Below are 15,999 nucleotides of genomic sequence, written 5' to 3'. Positions count from 1 at the left end.
AATTAGTTGTTTAAGGTTAAGTACTATTTGTCTTACTAGTTCTTAATTACCTTTACTTTGTTTTTACTTATGTCTATCTAGTTGGTAAGTTAGGTCGAGATGTGTATATATATATATATATATATATATAGGTTTATAGATTATGTAATTTTGACAACACTGTTTATTGTATGGATTTTTTTTTTAATTCAATGACTAAAATTATTTATTACTGGTTTTAAAGTTTTCTTTGTCAAGCACTCGCTCGCTGACACCGTGTTTTTGGTGCTAACATTTGCTCATTCATCTCTGTAAAATGGCAAAGGAATATTTAGTGATCATGGCAGTCTTATAGCTGATTTACAACTAGTAGGAGTAAAGTTGCCTTGAAATAAATAGTGCAAACTCTGCATGTATTAGTACCTTGGATGTTTTTCATTTTTTGTTTGGTATACAATAATTTATATATTTGCAACTGCGACTTTGCACTAGGATACTTCCATGACTGGGAACTTTAATTCTCCGGAATCCTCTACTATTAGCTTTACTTGGTTTTTATTTTTATGTTAAGTGTTTACATTAGATAGTTAAATTCATACCTAATTAAAGTAATAGTACTTGATAGTCACGTTTGCAACTACAATCATTGCATTGTTGACACAATGACAATGAGCAGGAATTTGATGAAGTTGAAATTTTAAAAATTAAAGTGATTAGTTCGACACTTATGTGTAGAAAAGTTAATCATCACTTGTGAACTAACTGCATCATATTATGTCAGATGAATAACCTGTTTTTTTATTATGATTTATTAAAAATAATGCAAACTATCGTATTAATATTTTGATTTGTATTTCAGAAAAAACTTAAACATTAAAAATCTGGTTTTTTAAAATGAAGTATAGAAGTTTATAAGAACAAGTGAATATTGTGTTGTTCCCTGGTGGGACAGTGATAAGTTTATGGATGTACAATGCTAAAATATAAGGTTCAATTCCCCCACAGTGGACATAGCAGATAGTCCAATGTAGCTTTGCTGTAAAAAGAAAACAGTCTGTTATGTTACATAATAAGGAAGTAAGATCTCATCTCACTTCCTTACAAACAAAAGTTTGGATTGCTCAGTATTATCAAGAACAAGGTTTTTGTGCTTAGGTCTTCAGGTTTTATGTTAATGATTATGAATGCAAGATAGACTGGACATGAATTTGTGCTTTGACACAATGAAATAACTTCAAGTTATCTTGTAAACTGGATAGGAATAGTTACTCACACGTGCTCACACAGTATTTGTAATCTTATTTTCTGTTAATTTACTTATCTATAATTTTCGGATACTAATATTTATCTGACAAAAATAGAAATGAAAAGATATTGGTAGCTTGGATGACAGAATATAGGAAATGGTACATGTGGAATTCCATTCTGGTAAAGTTTTGCAGACAAGTATCTTCCAAAGTTTAGTTGACATTTCATATCTGAAATTAAGGATTAAAAGGCATTCAAGTACCATAGACATAATGAGTGTTCCTAGTATTATGGTAGAGTTAGTCAAGAAACATAGTTTAAAAAAATCATAAAAAAATGCATTTTGAGCTAATTGGTATTTTGTTTTTGTTTGCAACTACAAGTAAAATAGCAAAGGGGCATTCTTCACTGTATGACACATGGGGGAGAGGGGTTGAAGCCCAAAAGTTTGTAACAATAAGTGTATGGGAGGGACCCTTACCCACTCCAAACAAAGGCAACACAGGAATAGCTTGTAGATTGTAGTTCAGGTGCATGAAATTAAATGCTGCAAGTAGAGGAACTTAGCAGGTTAAATCAGATTCATAGTCTACACACAAAATGTTTAGTACGGTCCATTCAGAAGGTTGTTTCATACATGTAGTTTATTATTATTTTTGGTATGCTAATCACGATATCTCTTCCACACCACTTAGTGTAAAAAAATTGTACTTTAAACAATGTAATGATCAAAAACTTACTTTTCCAGAAGCAACTTATACAAGTTACATCTGAGATTAGAACATAACATAATGTTTAGGGACAAAAAGGGACCTGTTGGATCCATTTAGGTTGTCTCATCCTCTAAACTAAAACTATTAAATAAATTAATTTAAAAAATAAAAATCTTAAAGCCAGCCCTTATCAGTCATATAGTTATCAAGCTCTAACTTAAACTCAGATAAATTTACTGGAGAATTAAAACCTTTGTGTCCTCTACAGAAAAAGGAAGAAACATTGCTATTGATTCTAGTGCTACAAATATTTAACTGTTCTGTTAGTATTGTATATATAAAAATACCCCGTTTCATTTACTGAATTGAGTAGGAAATGACTGCAAAGAACCAAAGTGGGTCTAATGTTAATCATTTTTGGCTATTATACACCTGTAGATGACAATACTCAGTGAAACGAGAATTCACATTGCATTTATATTACATCTAGTATTTAGCCATTAGCTCCTGTGTTTTCAGTTACTTTTCATGTGATTCAATTAAACAAAATTTAAATATTGACATTACCAAAGTATAGACATAAATTAGTTCAAAATTTGGGCTGTGGATCTAAATTTTTAAAACTTGCTTGCTTGGTACACTGTCTCAACTCTAAATCTGGTATGATATATAGGATGTTTCAACTTACTAGCACTGAAATACTTTAGCACTAAAGAAACAAATTGCTTCCAATTTATACCATTATTTTTCAGTTTGTAAAAGTAGTATGATAGCAGTTTTTGATAAGTATGTTGGTAAAAACAATCATGCAGAACCTTTTATAATGTAATCAGACAGTGTAAGAATATGAAATAATACATATTACCGAGTCTAAAAGTATATCAGTAATTGAAAATATATATTGGTTAAATAAATTTATTAAAAAGTGATGCTACTGACCACTGGTCATTAATCTCAAGAGCCTGCCAATATTGAATGTGTTAGTGGAAATTATGGATTTTAGAGTTGAACAAATATACTGCTTTTTTTTTCTGAAATTTAAGTTGTGTTCTGTATGATGTAACAATCTTTCACCTTAACTTTTCAAGGCATTAACGGATGGCTAGTTTGCTAGCAGTAATTTCAAGTTGTGAAGATAAGTTGTCAATAAGTTTGGTATCAAATTGTAGACTATAAATCAATTTTTAGTGTTATACATTATTTAGTTTCTTAGTTTAAAAGTAAATATTAAAAAAATGCAATTAAACGTGGATTTTTGTGCATCACATGGTATGTTTAATGCAGCACTGGTTCAAATTAGATGTTTATGATGTGAAAATACTAAGTCTGTAGTTTTGTACGAATTAGGAACTAAAATTACCTATATTGTGATTTATGATTTTTTGTTTATTCAACTGTGTGTGTATGTATATATAATTGTGTGCTTTACTTCTTTATTTACTGTTCTATGTTTTAAGAAATATAAGTTTAAGAACTTAATTCTAAATAGTAATAATCTATATACATATATATATAATGTATAACAATTGAAATGTGATTGTATTTCTTAAAATACTAGTTACTAAAACACAGCCAAGACAGGTCACTTTTTAAAGACTAAGGGTTAGTTTAATATTATTGGATACGGTAACATGAGAGCACGTGTGCTGCATCATTGTAACTTCTCTATTGTTAGCCAGGCACAGCTGAAAGGTCAATATAATAAATATATATAAGTGTATAATGTTATGAGATTTAAAGCTATTTAGTCTCAACATTTGTTTTTGTGTTATAATTGTCATTCTAGAATGAAAGAGGCATAATTGATGTTTATTTCATAACTTTTTATGATGGTTACCATATCGGTCAAATCTACCAAATCAGTATAGATCCATTGGTGAAAATTACAGATGATATATATTGTTTTTGTTAAGAAACATTTGATAACTATCTGGAAATTATAAAGATTTCGCATGTGAAACTTGAAAGTTTTCTTATGCATAAAAGTATTTTTAATCTTAAAATAAAAATTACTTTGCATGTTGGATAGGCAACATGTGAAAAGAAAAGAAAAAAGCATGATAAAAACATTGCTTAACAAACCTTAAGACTTAATAAAGAAATCTGATATTTTATGTGTGAAAGCATTGTAATATTTACTGATAATCTGCCAAATTTCCTAAACATACGCTTACTAATTTAAAAGTTATAACATAACTATGACAAGCACAAAATGGTTATGAGTTCAGTCCCAGGGACTGAGCCTGCGCTGAAAGAGTTAATGTGTACAAGTCCATTTTGTTTTCTATTTTAGCCCATTTAGAACATGAGTTGCATTGAACAAAGTAGCTCTTGACATAAAAATCTTGTCCATTATCTAGTTAAAAAGTTATCACTGGATAACTTGGTTGTTTAACAAGTTATGTTAATTATAACGTATCATATGTGAATGAAAAATTTGTCAAAAACGTTTTTTTTTCTTTTTGAAAGGAAATGTCCAAAATGGAAAACTTTCTGGTTTCTGCTGTTATGAACATTTTTCTTTGACAGGCCACAGTGTAGATTAGAACAATGTTAAAATTCTTGATACTGCTTCTAGTTTTAACATGCAAGGTTTTTATGAAGAGTTCTTATACTATTAGCCCTAATGAAGCTGCAATGGTGAAATTTTGGCTGAAAATTTTTTTATAGTATTCTGGACAGTAAATATTTTTTTCTTTTCAAAATTTATTGCAGAATGTCAATGTTTGAGTTACTCGAAACAAAAATATATACTCATCTATCATTAGTGTAATATAAAGTGAGTTTCAATATACTGGGGATGGTTGGTTTAATTCAGGGTGTTACTACAAAAAGAAACACAAATAAGTTCGTCCCTCTCTCTTTTTATATATATATATATATATATGCATTTTTATTTTCTAATAGTACTTCACCATTTGAAGACTAAGCTGTTAATTCTTCTATTGTAGAAATTTTTATTGTAAAAGAAATACTGTTCAATAATTTTTTAACTGTTATACCAGTTTGAACCATTTTAATCTGTCTTTGTTGCTTAATACACATACAAATGCTTCATTTCTGTACTTTAATGATCATATTTCCAGCTAACAGTCTAGATAACCATGGAATTATTTAAGTTGTTTTTTCAATTGAACAATGTTACTTCTCTATATATAGCATACCCATTTATAACTTTCAAAAAATATATTTCACAAAAACATATTTTTGTGCAATTTAGGCCTATTTGAGTAAAAAATTTCAAAAAAAGAATTTCTCATTGTATCTGTAAAATGCGGGCAATAAAGGTTTAAATGTATTGACTCAAGAAATGAATAACTTTATGTAGAAATGATGTTGGTTCATGAAAAAATGGCTGTCATTACCTTGCATTTAACATTACCAGGTTTGACCTACTGTATATAAGTTTGTGGTTTGTGTGTGTGTTAAAATACTTTAGTATTATTAGTTATTTACTGGATTAGACATATTTTTAAGGTTATTTTGAATGATTTTTTTTTTACTAATAGATAAGTACACCTATATACTTGACTGTTTTAGGTGACACTATTATCAGTTCTGTACACCAGCTGTTAAAATAAGTTCCTGAAAATATAAATGTACGTCAGTAATATTATATATTATGAAATATTTGACTGATTACGAAGTTTTAATTATATTGACTGTTTTTAAACATATCTTAGTTAGATAACGAATGGAAGAAAATGCTTTTCCATGAGAGGCTTTAAAAGGATTCAAAACCCCCTGTTTATTAACTTTAAAAAAAAATCATTGTTTATATGAATTAATAAAAATGGTAACAACAGAATGGTTTGAGCTAAGAAACAAATTTTAAAATAATTCATTCATAAGAAGAAGTGTAGCCCCAAGTGGTAAGTTTTAAGGGCTCACATCACTTAAAAACCTGCTTTTAATGTTAAAATAAATATATTGTTGGATAGGAGCAACCTTCTAAAACCTTGATAAGTTTCCTGTTTAGACAACTTGCAATCTAAGTAACATTTTATAATAAAGGAATTATAAAACATAATGTTAATAAACAAAATTTCTTGATAACAATGTTACAGTTCTGTTAAATTCACTGAAGCTTATTTAATCAGTATAAGGGAACAATTTACTGCCAAAACACTTGCACACTGTATGTGTTCCACACAAAAGGATTTCATTTTGCATTTATATCTAGTTTTATGCAAAGATGTACTTTTTTATTTGATACAGTAAATACATAGAACATTTCAAAAACAGTCCATATAATTTTTTATATACCTAGTAGCATACATTTTTAACAACACCTGTGATTTCCAAATAAAATTATACTTATGATGTCAATAAAAATAGTTAAGTATAATTTTGTTCAGTGACAAAAACTGTATAAACAATTGAAAATAAGTGATGAAATGGTAAAATTATGAATTTAGAAGCAGTTAAAAGATGCTGTAATAATATTTGAATCCTTGTATAGGTTTTCAGTGGGAAAGCTACAAGATATACAATTTTCCTTTTTTTTTTTTCTAATAAATGCAAAGAATATGTTTATTATTATTATTTAGATTTGATATACAATTAAAACATCAGAATGTTTTCTTTGGTAAGGGTAATATGATAAATGCAATTTTTCTCTGATAGTCTTAAGTTTAGCTATTTGCAAAGTACTTCAACTGAAATGTAGGGATTTTTAACTAAAAGTAAGAAGCATTTAAAGGTTTATGAAGATAATATTTAGGGCTAAAAATTAATTTTTGTTCAATAAATTCTTTATGAATTTTCTTTCTGAACTATACAGCTTAGTTTATTGCTTAATGTGTTCATCAGTAATTGATCAACAGAATTTATCATGTTCGTTTACTTATGAATTATTGTGAAGGTTTGATATTCAAAAGACCAACTTTGAAGATGTTTGTGAAACTACTGGATTTGAATAATAGTGCAGTAACTCAGTTTGGATTTCTAGTTTCTGAACTTGAAGCATGTTTTTCATATTCTGGGGGAATAATTTTTTGTTGTTTTATTGTGATATCATGCATATTTTAAATTTAAAAAATGTGTATAATTTTAACAATAGGGCTGTAATAGAGAGAAAATCTTCATTTGTCTTTACAAAGACAAGAATTCTGTCTCTTTTGTATTGTAAATCTGTGTATCAAAACTTTGTTATGTATTAAACTATTACCTAGCTATCCAACACCAAAGCAACTTCACCTATGTGGAGTATGTTGTTGCTATCCTGGTCTTATTTATTTCAGATGAAAGAGATATAGTACGTCACTAGTATTAAGACTAACGTTTGTTTTATATTTTGAAATCTGCTTCTCAAAGTAATAAATAGTATGTGTTTATTTGACAGGCATGAAATCCTGATGTCAACATGGAGAGTATATCCATTGGTGTTGGTCATATAGACTTGACCAGTCCTCAGATTATTTAAAAATTGAAATGAGCCAAGTGTAATAACTACTTACAAGTTTTATAGAGATTCTTTAATATCCACAATTATATACATATCTGCTTATTTATTCAGTAACTATTTAAAATAAATAGCAGTACCACAGAATTGCTCTTAATGAAAACTGAAATGCCAGTGTTTTTAAATTCTTAAATTTAGCTTATGGTTATATGTTTCATCTAATAAAAAAAATATTTAATCTGAAATGATGTATAAGTAGTCAGGAAAAAAATATATAAATACTAAATTTTAGTTTATATAATAAATATAAAAAGTTAATCATTTTTGTCTTTGAAAAGGCTAGGATTGATTTTGTAGGAATGTAAAAACTTGTTTTTGGTGAAACAGCTCCTGTTAATTTGAACTAATTCTATAAATCAGAATTTAAAAAGTAACAACTTAATGATGCTGATTCAATATAACAAACTGACAAGAAATTCAAAGTGATGCACATTATTAGTAAAGAAAAATAAACCCCAGATTAAAGTCCATTGGTTGGATAACCTCACAATTAATGATATACTTCAGTTAAACCTAGTATCTCACAAGGGTTATCCAGCTTAGGAGATTGTCTAGTTCTAAAACCATATAAGCTAAAAATACAAGATAAACTTCCCAAACGTAAAAATTAATATAATTGATACTTGAAACCATTGGTATCTGGTGAAACTCCATGATTACAGAATTGAGGAAAACAAGAAAATTGATTGTTTCATAAATACATCATTTATTACAGCCACGGTTTTGCCATTAAAGGTACCTGATGATGCCTATACTGGCAAAACCTTGGTCATAATAAATGATGTACTTGTGAAACGTACAATTGTCTTGTTTTCCTCGATTCTGTGAAAATTAATATTGATAATAATCAGAATTATTTAGAATTTGTAACCAGTATTATTAATTTAACCAACTATAAAGAAAAAATATATAGTATGTAATTATATTAAAATATAGTAACTGATAATATTAACTTATATAATTAATAAATTATTGTGTATTCATGATAGCTTTAAGGAGGTTGTGGTATGTAAAGTTTCTAATATTATAAGTGGAAATAACAATGAATGCACTACAAAACTGAGTAAACTTGGTGGTCGAAATGTGAATTTATGAGTGACAATCTAAGAAAATATACAATGTTGAACAATTTCTACTGTACTAACTAAGCTGTGAGGGGAGAAAAACATTGTTACTAGCAGTTACATATTGAATACATAAACTGTTGTAAATTTTATTCAGGATCAAGCAAAAATATAGGTGCAGTGGAACTTACTAAAGAAAACATTTAGTTATAAGTATTCTTCAAACAACAAAATAGTGCGTGCGTGTACCTTTATTTTGTTAAAATTTGGCTAAATTTTTATTTACTTAATTTAGTTGTGCTACATTAAAACTATTAGGAGATTGCACATACACATGAACACTGAATTTGTTCTAATAGCATGTGCATTCTAGTACAGCTGGCCTTAACTTGCAAATACTGTTACGTATGTATTGGTATATCTATATATAAATATATGTATGTATGTAAACATCACTGTGTAGCTGTAACCAAATATTTATATTTCAAATGCTTAATTTTAACTATTTGCTGCTTTCTTACAGCATTACTGAGCAACAAACAGTGTGCGCCACAGTTGAAGTGCAGCAGTAGCTACCCCGTGCTTATCCAGGCATAGAGCTGAGTTCTTAAAGGAAGCATCGTGAACATTGTTTTTGAAACTTGCCCTTTTGTATTTTTGAAAATAATCAGAATGGCTGAAAGTGAGGGTAGAAATGAAAATGATAATAACTCTGGCAAAAATGATGGTAACGATATTTGTCGTGATTTTCTGCGCAATTTATGCAGGCGCGGATCAAACTGCAAATACAGGCACCCAGAACCCCAAAAAGAAAGCCAAGAAGATGGAAGCAAGGATATTAAATTCTGTCATGATTTCCAAAATAAAGGTTGTCGTCGAGCAAACTGCAAATTCATGCATTGCACTAAGAGGGAAGAAGAATACTACCTAAGTACAGGCAAGTTACCAAGGCATGTGCAAGAAGCTTTGGGGGAAAAAATTGACGTTCCTGTTTGCAAAGACTTCTTGAGGGGCTTTTGTAAGCGAGGAATTTATTGTAAGTTTAGACACTTAACAGTACAGGAGTACGAAATGGAAATGGGTGGGAAGAGAGGGCCATCTTTCATGGGAGAACCAGATTTTAATCAGTTTGATGATTTTGAATTTCAGCCTAAACATAAACGACCAGCTTTTGACGATGGTTTTGGTCCAGTTGATGGACCGGGGGTGCTGCTGCCCACTCCTGGTCCTGACCGAATGCCATCAACTTCCATGCCTGATATTCAAATGTTGGAAGGGGAAAATGCAATTCTTCGGCGTAAAGTAGAGGAACTGAAAAAACAAGTTGCAGAATTAACCTCAACCGTTGAGTACCTGTTAGAACAAAATGCACAGCTGCGCGCAAGCAAGCAGTCAAGTATGCCCCCACCTACACCTAACCCGCCTCCTAAATCCCGCTCATTATATCCAGGTGGTGGACTTGGCAGTGTCCGACCTTGGTAACTTCTAAATATATTAAAACTCGGCAAGAAATATTGTAAGTTTAAGGTTTTAAAGCTGTTTTCTTTCTTAATCATACTGTACACACTGTAATGGGGATGATTCATCACTGTAATTAGTAGTACATGTCTTTTTTCTTTTTTTTTTCTTACCCCAATTTTGATATTTTCACATATACCCATTGAATTGTAACAGTGATTGTACAAATATGGTATTACTATGTGCACCAGGTTTTCACAGATCACTGCTTAAAAACCCCATTTAAATCGTAAATGGCCCTGTTAATTATTTGACAAGCAAAGACTTGACTGTTGATTGGATTTAAATTTTATTTGATTAATGTAAATTAATTTGAAGATGATTAATGTTTTACTTTTCTTATGAATTTCACCCATGGATAATTTTGATTTATTGCAGTTTAGATATGCAAGCAGTATAAAGTAATTTGTATTTTCAGTAATTGTAATCATATTTAAGTTTGTTTTTTTGTCAAGACTTAGAGATTAGAATAGAATTCCTGTAATGACTCAAACAGTGTGATTTTCTGCATTGTTTTTTTATTCATTTTAGCACATAAATAATAGTTCTTTATACATAAACATGTTTCATAAAGTATTGGAGTATTCCTTAAAGACTTTATGCCTTCTAATCACATTAAAATAAAAGTTGTATGTTTACTAAATAGATGAGCAAATTATATTTGTGATGTTTTTCTGAACACTAGATATAGTAATTGAAGAATTTTGTTTTCATGGAATGTGTATGATGTGTACAAGGTTTGTGCTATATTTGAAAACAACTATTTGACCAGAAATATCACAGTCTGTAGCGCTGTCATACTATTATCAATAAACATGGATGTTTCTGAATGTCAGAGTTACTTATTCAGCATTTCAGAAGAGCTGTGCATTGGGTGTTTTGTACAAATTAGTTAGGAAAGCTTGGAAAAGTCAGTGAATTTTAGGTGATTCAATGTGATTATTAGCCCAAAAAAATCATATGGTTAATTATGATGCATTTAGTACATCTATATACATATTTTATGCATAATTGCTGTTTTATCTATAAAGATCTTGCTTACCATTGATTGTCTTGGAGTGTGAAGACAGCTGTAACAGACACATAAACAATAGCTAGGTTCCCACCTAAATGTAGTGTTAGGGCTGTAAGAAAAACTGTCTTGCCTCCTGACACTAGGTCAGTTTTGGAATGAAGTCCAATCAAAAAAAAAATGTACATCGAATATTTCATTGACACTGATTCATTTTACTACAGCATAAAAGGTCTAACAAATTACTGTTTAGAGAGAGAGCGGTTGTTTCCATTAGCCTTCTTGGTGCTACCATTGTATGAGATACGGTAGTCAGTGAATTCATATTGGTGCTCTGTCTAGTTACCATGCCAATATGCAAAGAGTGTTTGGGAAAATAGACCTGCATATTACACAGTGATACCATTCTCACTGATTACTGTTATTTTGATCTTACAAACTTTAATACATTGATAAGACAGTCCTTATGTTAGTTGTAATAAAAGGAACATGTAATACCCTGGATTTGTTATGTGATTGTTATATAAAAGTAGAGAAGATTTGAAAAATGTAAATGAACGAATTGAGTATTTCAGTAAAGCCTGACAGTTCAAAGATAGATTATACAGTTTTGATGAGTTGTTATTTCATACTTGTATTTATATTTATTCAATTAATTATTAAAAATAAAACTAAAATAATCATAAAATTATAACTTATATTTATCAGTAATGTTATTTTAATTCTTTATAAAACAAAATATAAGTATTGCCTATAGCACACAATGTCGTGATGCATAGTACAGCTTGGGCTATGGTTATTGATAGGTGATATCTTCAAGAGATAGGTAAAATATTACCAGTGACAGTTAAAGAAAAGCCTGTATAAAGTGGAATATGGATGACAATGCATAATATCAGTAGCAGAGGTCAGTTTCAGAAAGAAGTCCAATTAAAAAAATAATGCAGTGTTGAATGTTTCATTAACAGTGACACATAAGTGTTTCCAAGACTATGGCACTATTTGCTATTCATAAGTTGAAGAAACGTTTGAAATTTCACCAGTGAATAACTGAATACATTCTGTTTACCTAATAATTATAATTTAATGAATTGCATTCCTGAGTAATGTATTACAAAAATTTACTGTTTGCAGTGCTATCAACACCTTGTCAAATGTATTCTGAAAATCCAGATATATCAAGTCCACACCCTTTATCTTCATCCACATAAGCAGTAACTTCATTAAAATATACATGAGGCAAAATGTTCCCCTAGTTAAACTATGACAACTATCTAATAAAACCTTAAACTTTGTTAAATGCTTTAGCAAAGCAACTTTTTTTTTTATCAGACTCAAAAAAAGTTCTCACTTCTGATGTAAGTCTTACAGGCCCTAGACAATTTTTATCACCTCCCTTAAGAAGGTGAGTAGCAATAGCCAACTTTCAATCCACTGTCACCTGTCCAATACTCAAGGACTTAAAAAAATATATTAGGAAGTGGCTCATATATCCAATCCTTAACATCTTTCAAATTGCAGGAGACTTCATTTTTTAAACTACTGAATTTTTTTCTTTACAAGCTCTAAATTAAAGTGTTTGTTAGTTACATTTTCCTCTAGCAACTGTTTAGGACAAGGAATACTGTTTAAATTTGTAGAAAAGGTAAAATCTAGTAAACCTGCTATATGATAGCCATCAATAATAAGACTTCCAATACCGCCCCTCAAAAGCTATACGGCCTGGCATGGCCAGGTGGTTGGGCCACTCGACTCGCAATCTGGGGGTTGCGGGTTTGATTCCTCGTCACACTAGACATGCTCGCCCTTTCACCTGTGGGGGTGTTGTAATGTGACGGGTGGTGATGACTAGCTGCCTCCCCTTTAGTCTTACACTGCTAAATTAGGGACGGCTAGCGCACATAGCCCTTGTGTAGCTTTGCATGAAATTGAAAACAAACAAACAAAAGCTATACTCCCATCCTAACATTTTGCTTACACTTAATATATTTAAAGATATCTTTACTGTTAACTGTTTTACAGTTTCTGCCAATCTTTATTCATATTCCTTTTTTGATTGTGTATTGTCCCATTTGACTATACTCCTCACTACAGTCATTTTAAACTTGTAGTACTTTAATTTTATCCCTTATACTCTAAATGAGCCAATATGGTATTTTACTCTCTTTTTTTTTTTTCCTCTTTAAAGGAACATGTGTATCTTAAATATTTAAGATTTATTTTGCTAAATTTTCCATATCTTATCAGAAGCCAAATTGGCAGTAGAGAATTCTTGATTACCCTATTCTGTAAAACATCAAACCTAATTAAGTAATGACAACTCATACCAAGATGTACCCACTTTCTGAACAGTTTCCTTATTATAATGTGACAATAGATATAAAATAGCATCATTGCTAGAGGATCCCTGTACAGCTGAAGAAAACAAACCTGAACCTTATAATTTGGTTCAAAAATCTCCTAATCAATATGCCTGTAGTTAGAATCCCTCAAAATTATATGTAAGTAGCTGTGATCTCAATCTTACTGTAAAGTTTTTCATTAATTTCATCCATCTTCTTTATTGGTCTGTAACAAATTCTAAGTAAAAGCCTTGTACACTTATATCCACTAACAGATTTAATTGATTCAAACTCTTTGATATCCTCAACTTCAACAGGATATAATTTACACCTTACATATAAACTATAAAGCAAATCCTCTCTTTTCAGTACTCTATACCTTTTAACTTATAACATTAAGGACAACGAATGACCTTGTGGTCCATCTAGGCTTCCTATCTACTAAATTCAACTACCCCCCCCCCCCAAAAAAAAAACAACCTCAAAGCCAGTCCTTATCATTTAAACATTGATCAAGCTTTCTCATAAATTAACTGTATCTGAGGGCAACCTGTTCCAAAGGCCAACCACCCTGTTTGAAAAATAAAGTTGTCGTAGCTGAAGATGGCATCTACTCTGCCAAAATTTATATTTGTGTTCCCCATTCTCACCATTAACTGTGAGAAAGAAGATACATCAATACTGTCAATTCCCTTAACAATCTTAAACACCTCGATCAGATACCCTCGAACTCTCTTTTTTTCTTTTTTTTCAGAGATTTTGAACATGCCCTCATATGACAACATTTCTGTCCTAGGTGTCATTCTTGTAGTCATCCTCTGAACCCTTTCCAATAATTCAATGTCCTTTCTGAGATAAGGAACCCAAGGGTGAACCAAAATGTGGCCTAACCAAGGAATTATATGATGACATTATAACCTCTTTATACTTCTATTCAATATTTTTGTAAATACAACCTAAAATACTATTTGCCTTACCATTATAAACAGCACATTGCTTGGATGGCTTAAGAGACTGATTAACCAGAACACCAAGATGTTTCTCTTCCATAACACTGTTATGGTTATTCTTATCCAAATTATGTCATAATTCAAATTGTGATATCCCAAGTCATTACCTTACATTTATTATAATTAAAAGCCATTTGTCATTTCTTTTCCTAACTCACCAAATATTACAATTTTTTTTGTAAGGCAGTAGCATCCTCCTCACAGCCAGCAATACCCAAAACATTTTATGTCATCAGAAAGTTTAAATAACCTTTACTATTCCTTCATCTATATTGATGTAAACTAAAAAAAAAGCAAAGGTTCTACCACTGAGCTCTGAGGTACTTCACTTGTGGCATTAATCCAGTTTGACTGAACTCTATTTATAGCAACCTTCTGCTTTCTTCCATCTAGCCAGTTTTCTATCCAATAAGCCAACCTATCTCCATACCTACAGAAATAACTTTTAAAACAAGCCTTTTATGTGGCACCTTGTCAAATGCTTCCTGAAAATTCAGATATGCCAAATCAACAGCTATACCATCCTCTATGTAAATTATAACCTCTTCAGAGAATGTCAAGAGATTAGTAAAGAAAGATTTTCTCCCAGTGAAACTATACAAAGCATCCTTTATAAGTCCTTTAAAAACTTTTCCCATCACTGATGTAAGAATAATAAGTATATAATTACTGAGACAGTTTTTATAAACTCTCTTGAAAGGAGAGTTACTTTGGCCAACTTCCAGTCTTCTTGCATTTGCCCACTATTCAAGGACTTTGAAAAAATAATAGCACGTGGCTGACATATCCAATCATTAACCTCTTTTTCAAGACATTTGGGTAAATATTATCTGGCCTACGTGTTTTATCATTCTGTAAACTTCCCAATTTTTCCATTAAGAAGCTCAGAATTAATGTGATCATTTTGTTGAAGATTGTTTCCATCAAGAAACTAAAAAAATTGAACAGTTGCCAACTTTGATATTTTCCTTGCCTATGTGGTTTTAACTCTATTTGTCCATCTAGCAACTGTTGAGGAATATTGTTTAAATTTTCATTAGTAAAAATTGAAGACAAAATAGAATTTAACCTAGCCATGCCATAATAATAATAATCAGATATTAGCCTCCCAGTATCATCTCTCAAAGGCCTTACTCCTATCCTAACATTTTGTTTACTCATAAGGTATTTGAAGAATTCCTTACTATTTATTTCAGCCAACTATTTTTCATATAGTTTTATGATTTTCTAATTTCTCATATGATCAACTCTCTTGATTTTCTATAGTCCTCCAAATCTCCTATCATTATAGAGAATTTAAACAATTTATATTTATAATGCATTTCTTTAATTTTATCCTTTGTTAGCCAACCTGTTCTTACTTGCAGTCACCCTTTTTCTTTTAAATCTGTAAGGAACATACTATCTTGAATATTTAAGAATTAAAAACTTTTTTCCACATTTGTTCAGTATCTCCAACTAATTCAGTTGGCCAATTCGTAGCACATAAATCTTGTCTTTTCGCAGAATTTGCTTTATTGAAATTTAGAACCAAAATCTTATTCCTTATCTCCATATGGAGTAAACCATCAAATTTAATTGAGCAATGATCACTTGCACCAAAATGTTCCACAACCTCTTTTCTTATCAACCTTTTTTTTTTTTTTTTT

At 30.4% G+C, this 15,999-nt stretch overlaps 1 protein-coding gene across 4 annotated transcripts in view; it reads left to right on the top strand.

Moving 5' to 3' along the window:
* LOC106478312 (zinc finger CCCH domain-containing protein 10-like) overlaps positions 1-11,596 on the top strand; it is a 13,431-nt gene extending 1,835 nt beyond the window's left edge. For 2 of the 4 annotated variants that reach the window (XM_013938842.2, XM_013938844.2), the window contains exons 2-3: positions 7,285-7,384; positions 8,992-11,596. In XM_013938842.2, coding sequence (XP_013794296.1) covers positions 9,141-9,950 — 810 coding nt within the window. In that variant the 5' untranslated portion in view covers positions 7,285-7,384; positions 8,992-9,140 and the 3' untranslated portion in view covers positions 9,951-11,596. The remainder of the gene's footprint in view (positions 1-7,284; positions 7,385-8,991) is intronic. The other 2 variants (XM_013938845.2, XM_013938841.2) reach the window with 1 other exon arrangement.
* Positions 11,597-15,999: the final 4,403 nt, after the last annotated feature.

This window comes from Limulus polyphemus, unplaced genomic scaffold (genome assembly GCF_000517525.1).
Source record: "Limulus polyphemus unplaced genomic scaffold, Limulus_polyphemus-2.1.2 Scaffold199, whole genome shotgun sequence".
NCBI lineage: Eukaryota > Metazoa > Arthropoda > Merostomata > Xiphosura > Limulidae > Limulus > Limulus polyphemus.
The sequence above is the reverse complement of the archived record's forward strand: the minus strand, read 5'-3'. Positions and strand labels throughout refer to the sequence as shown.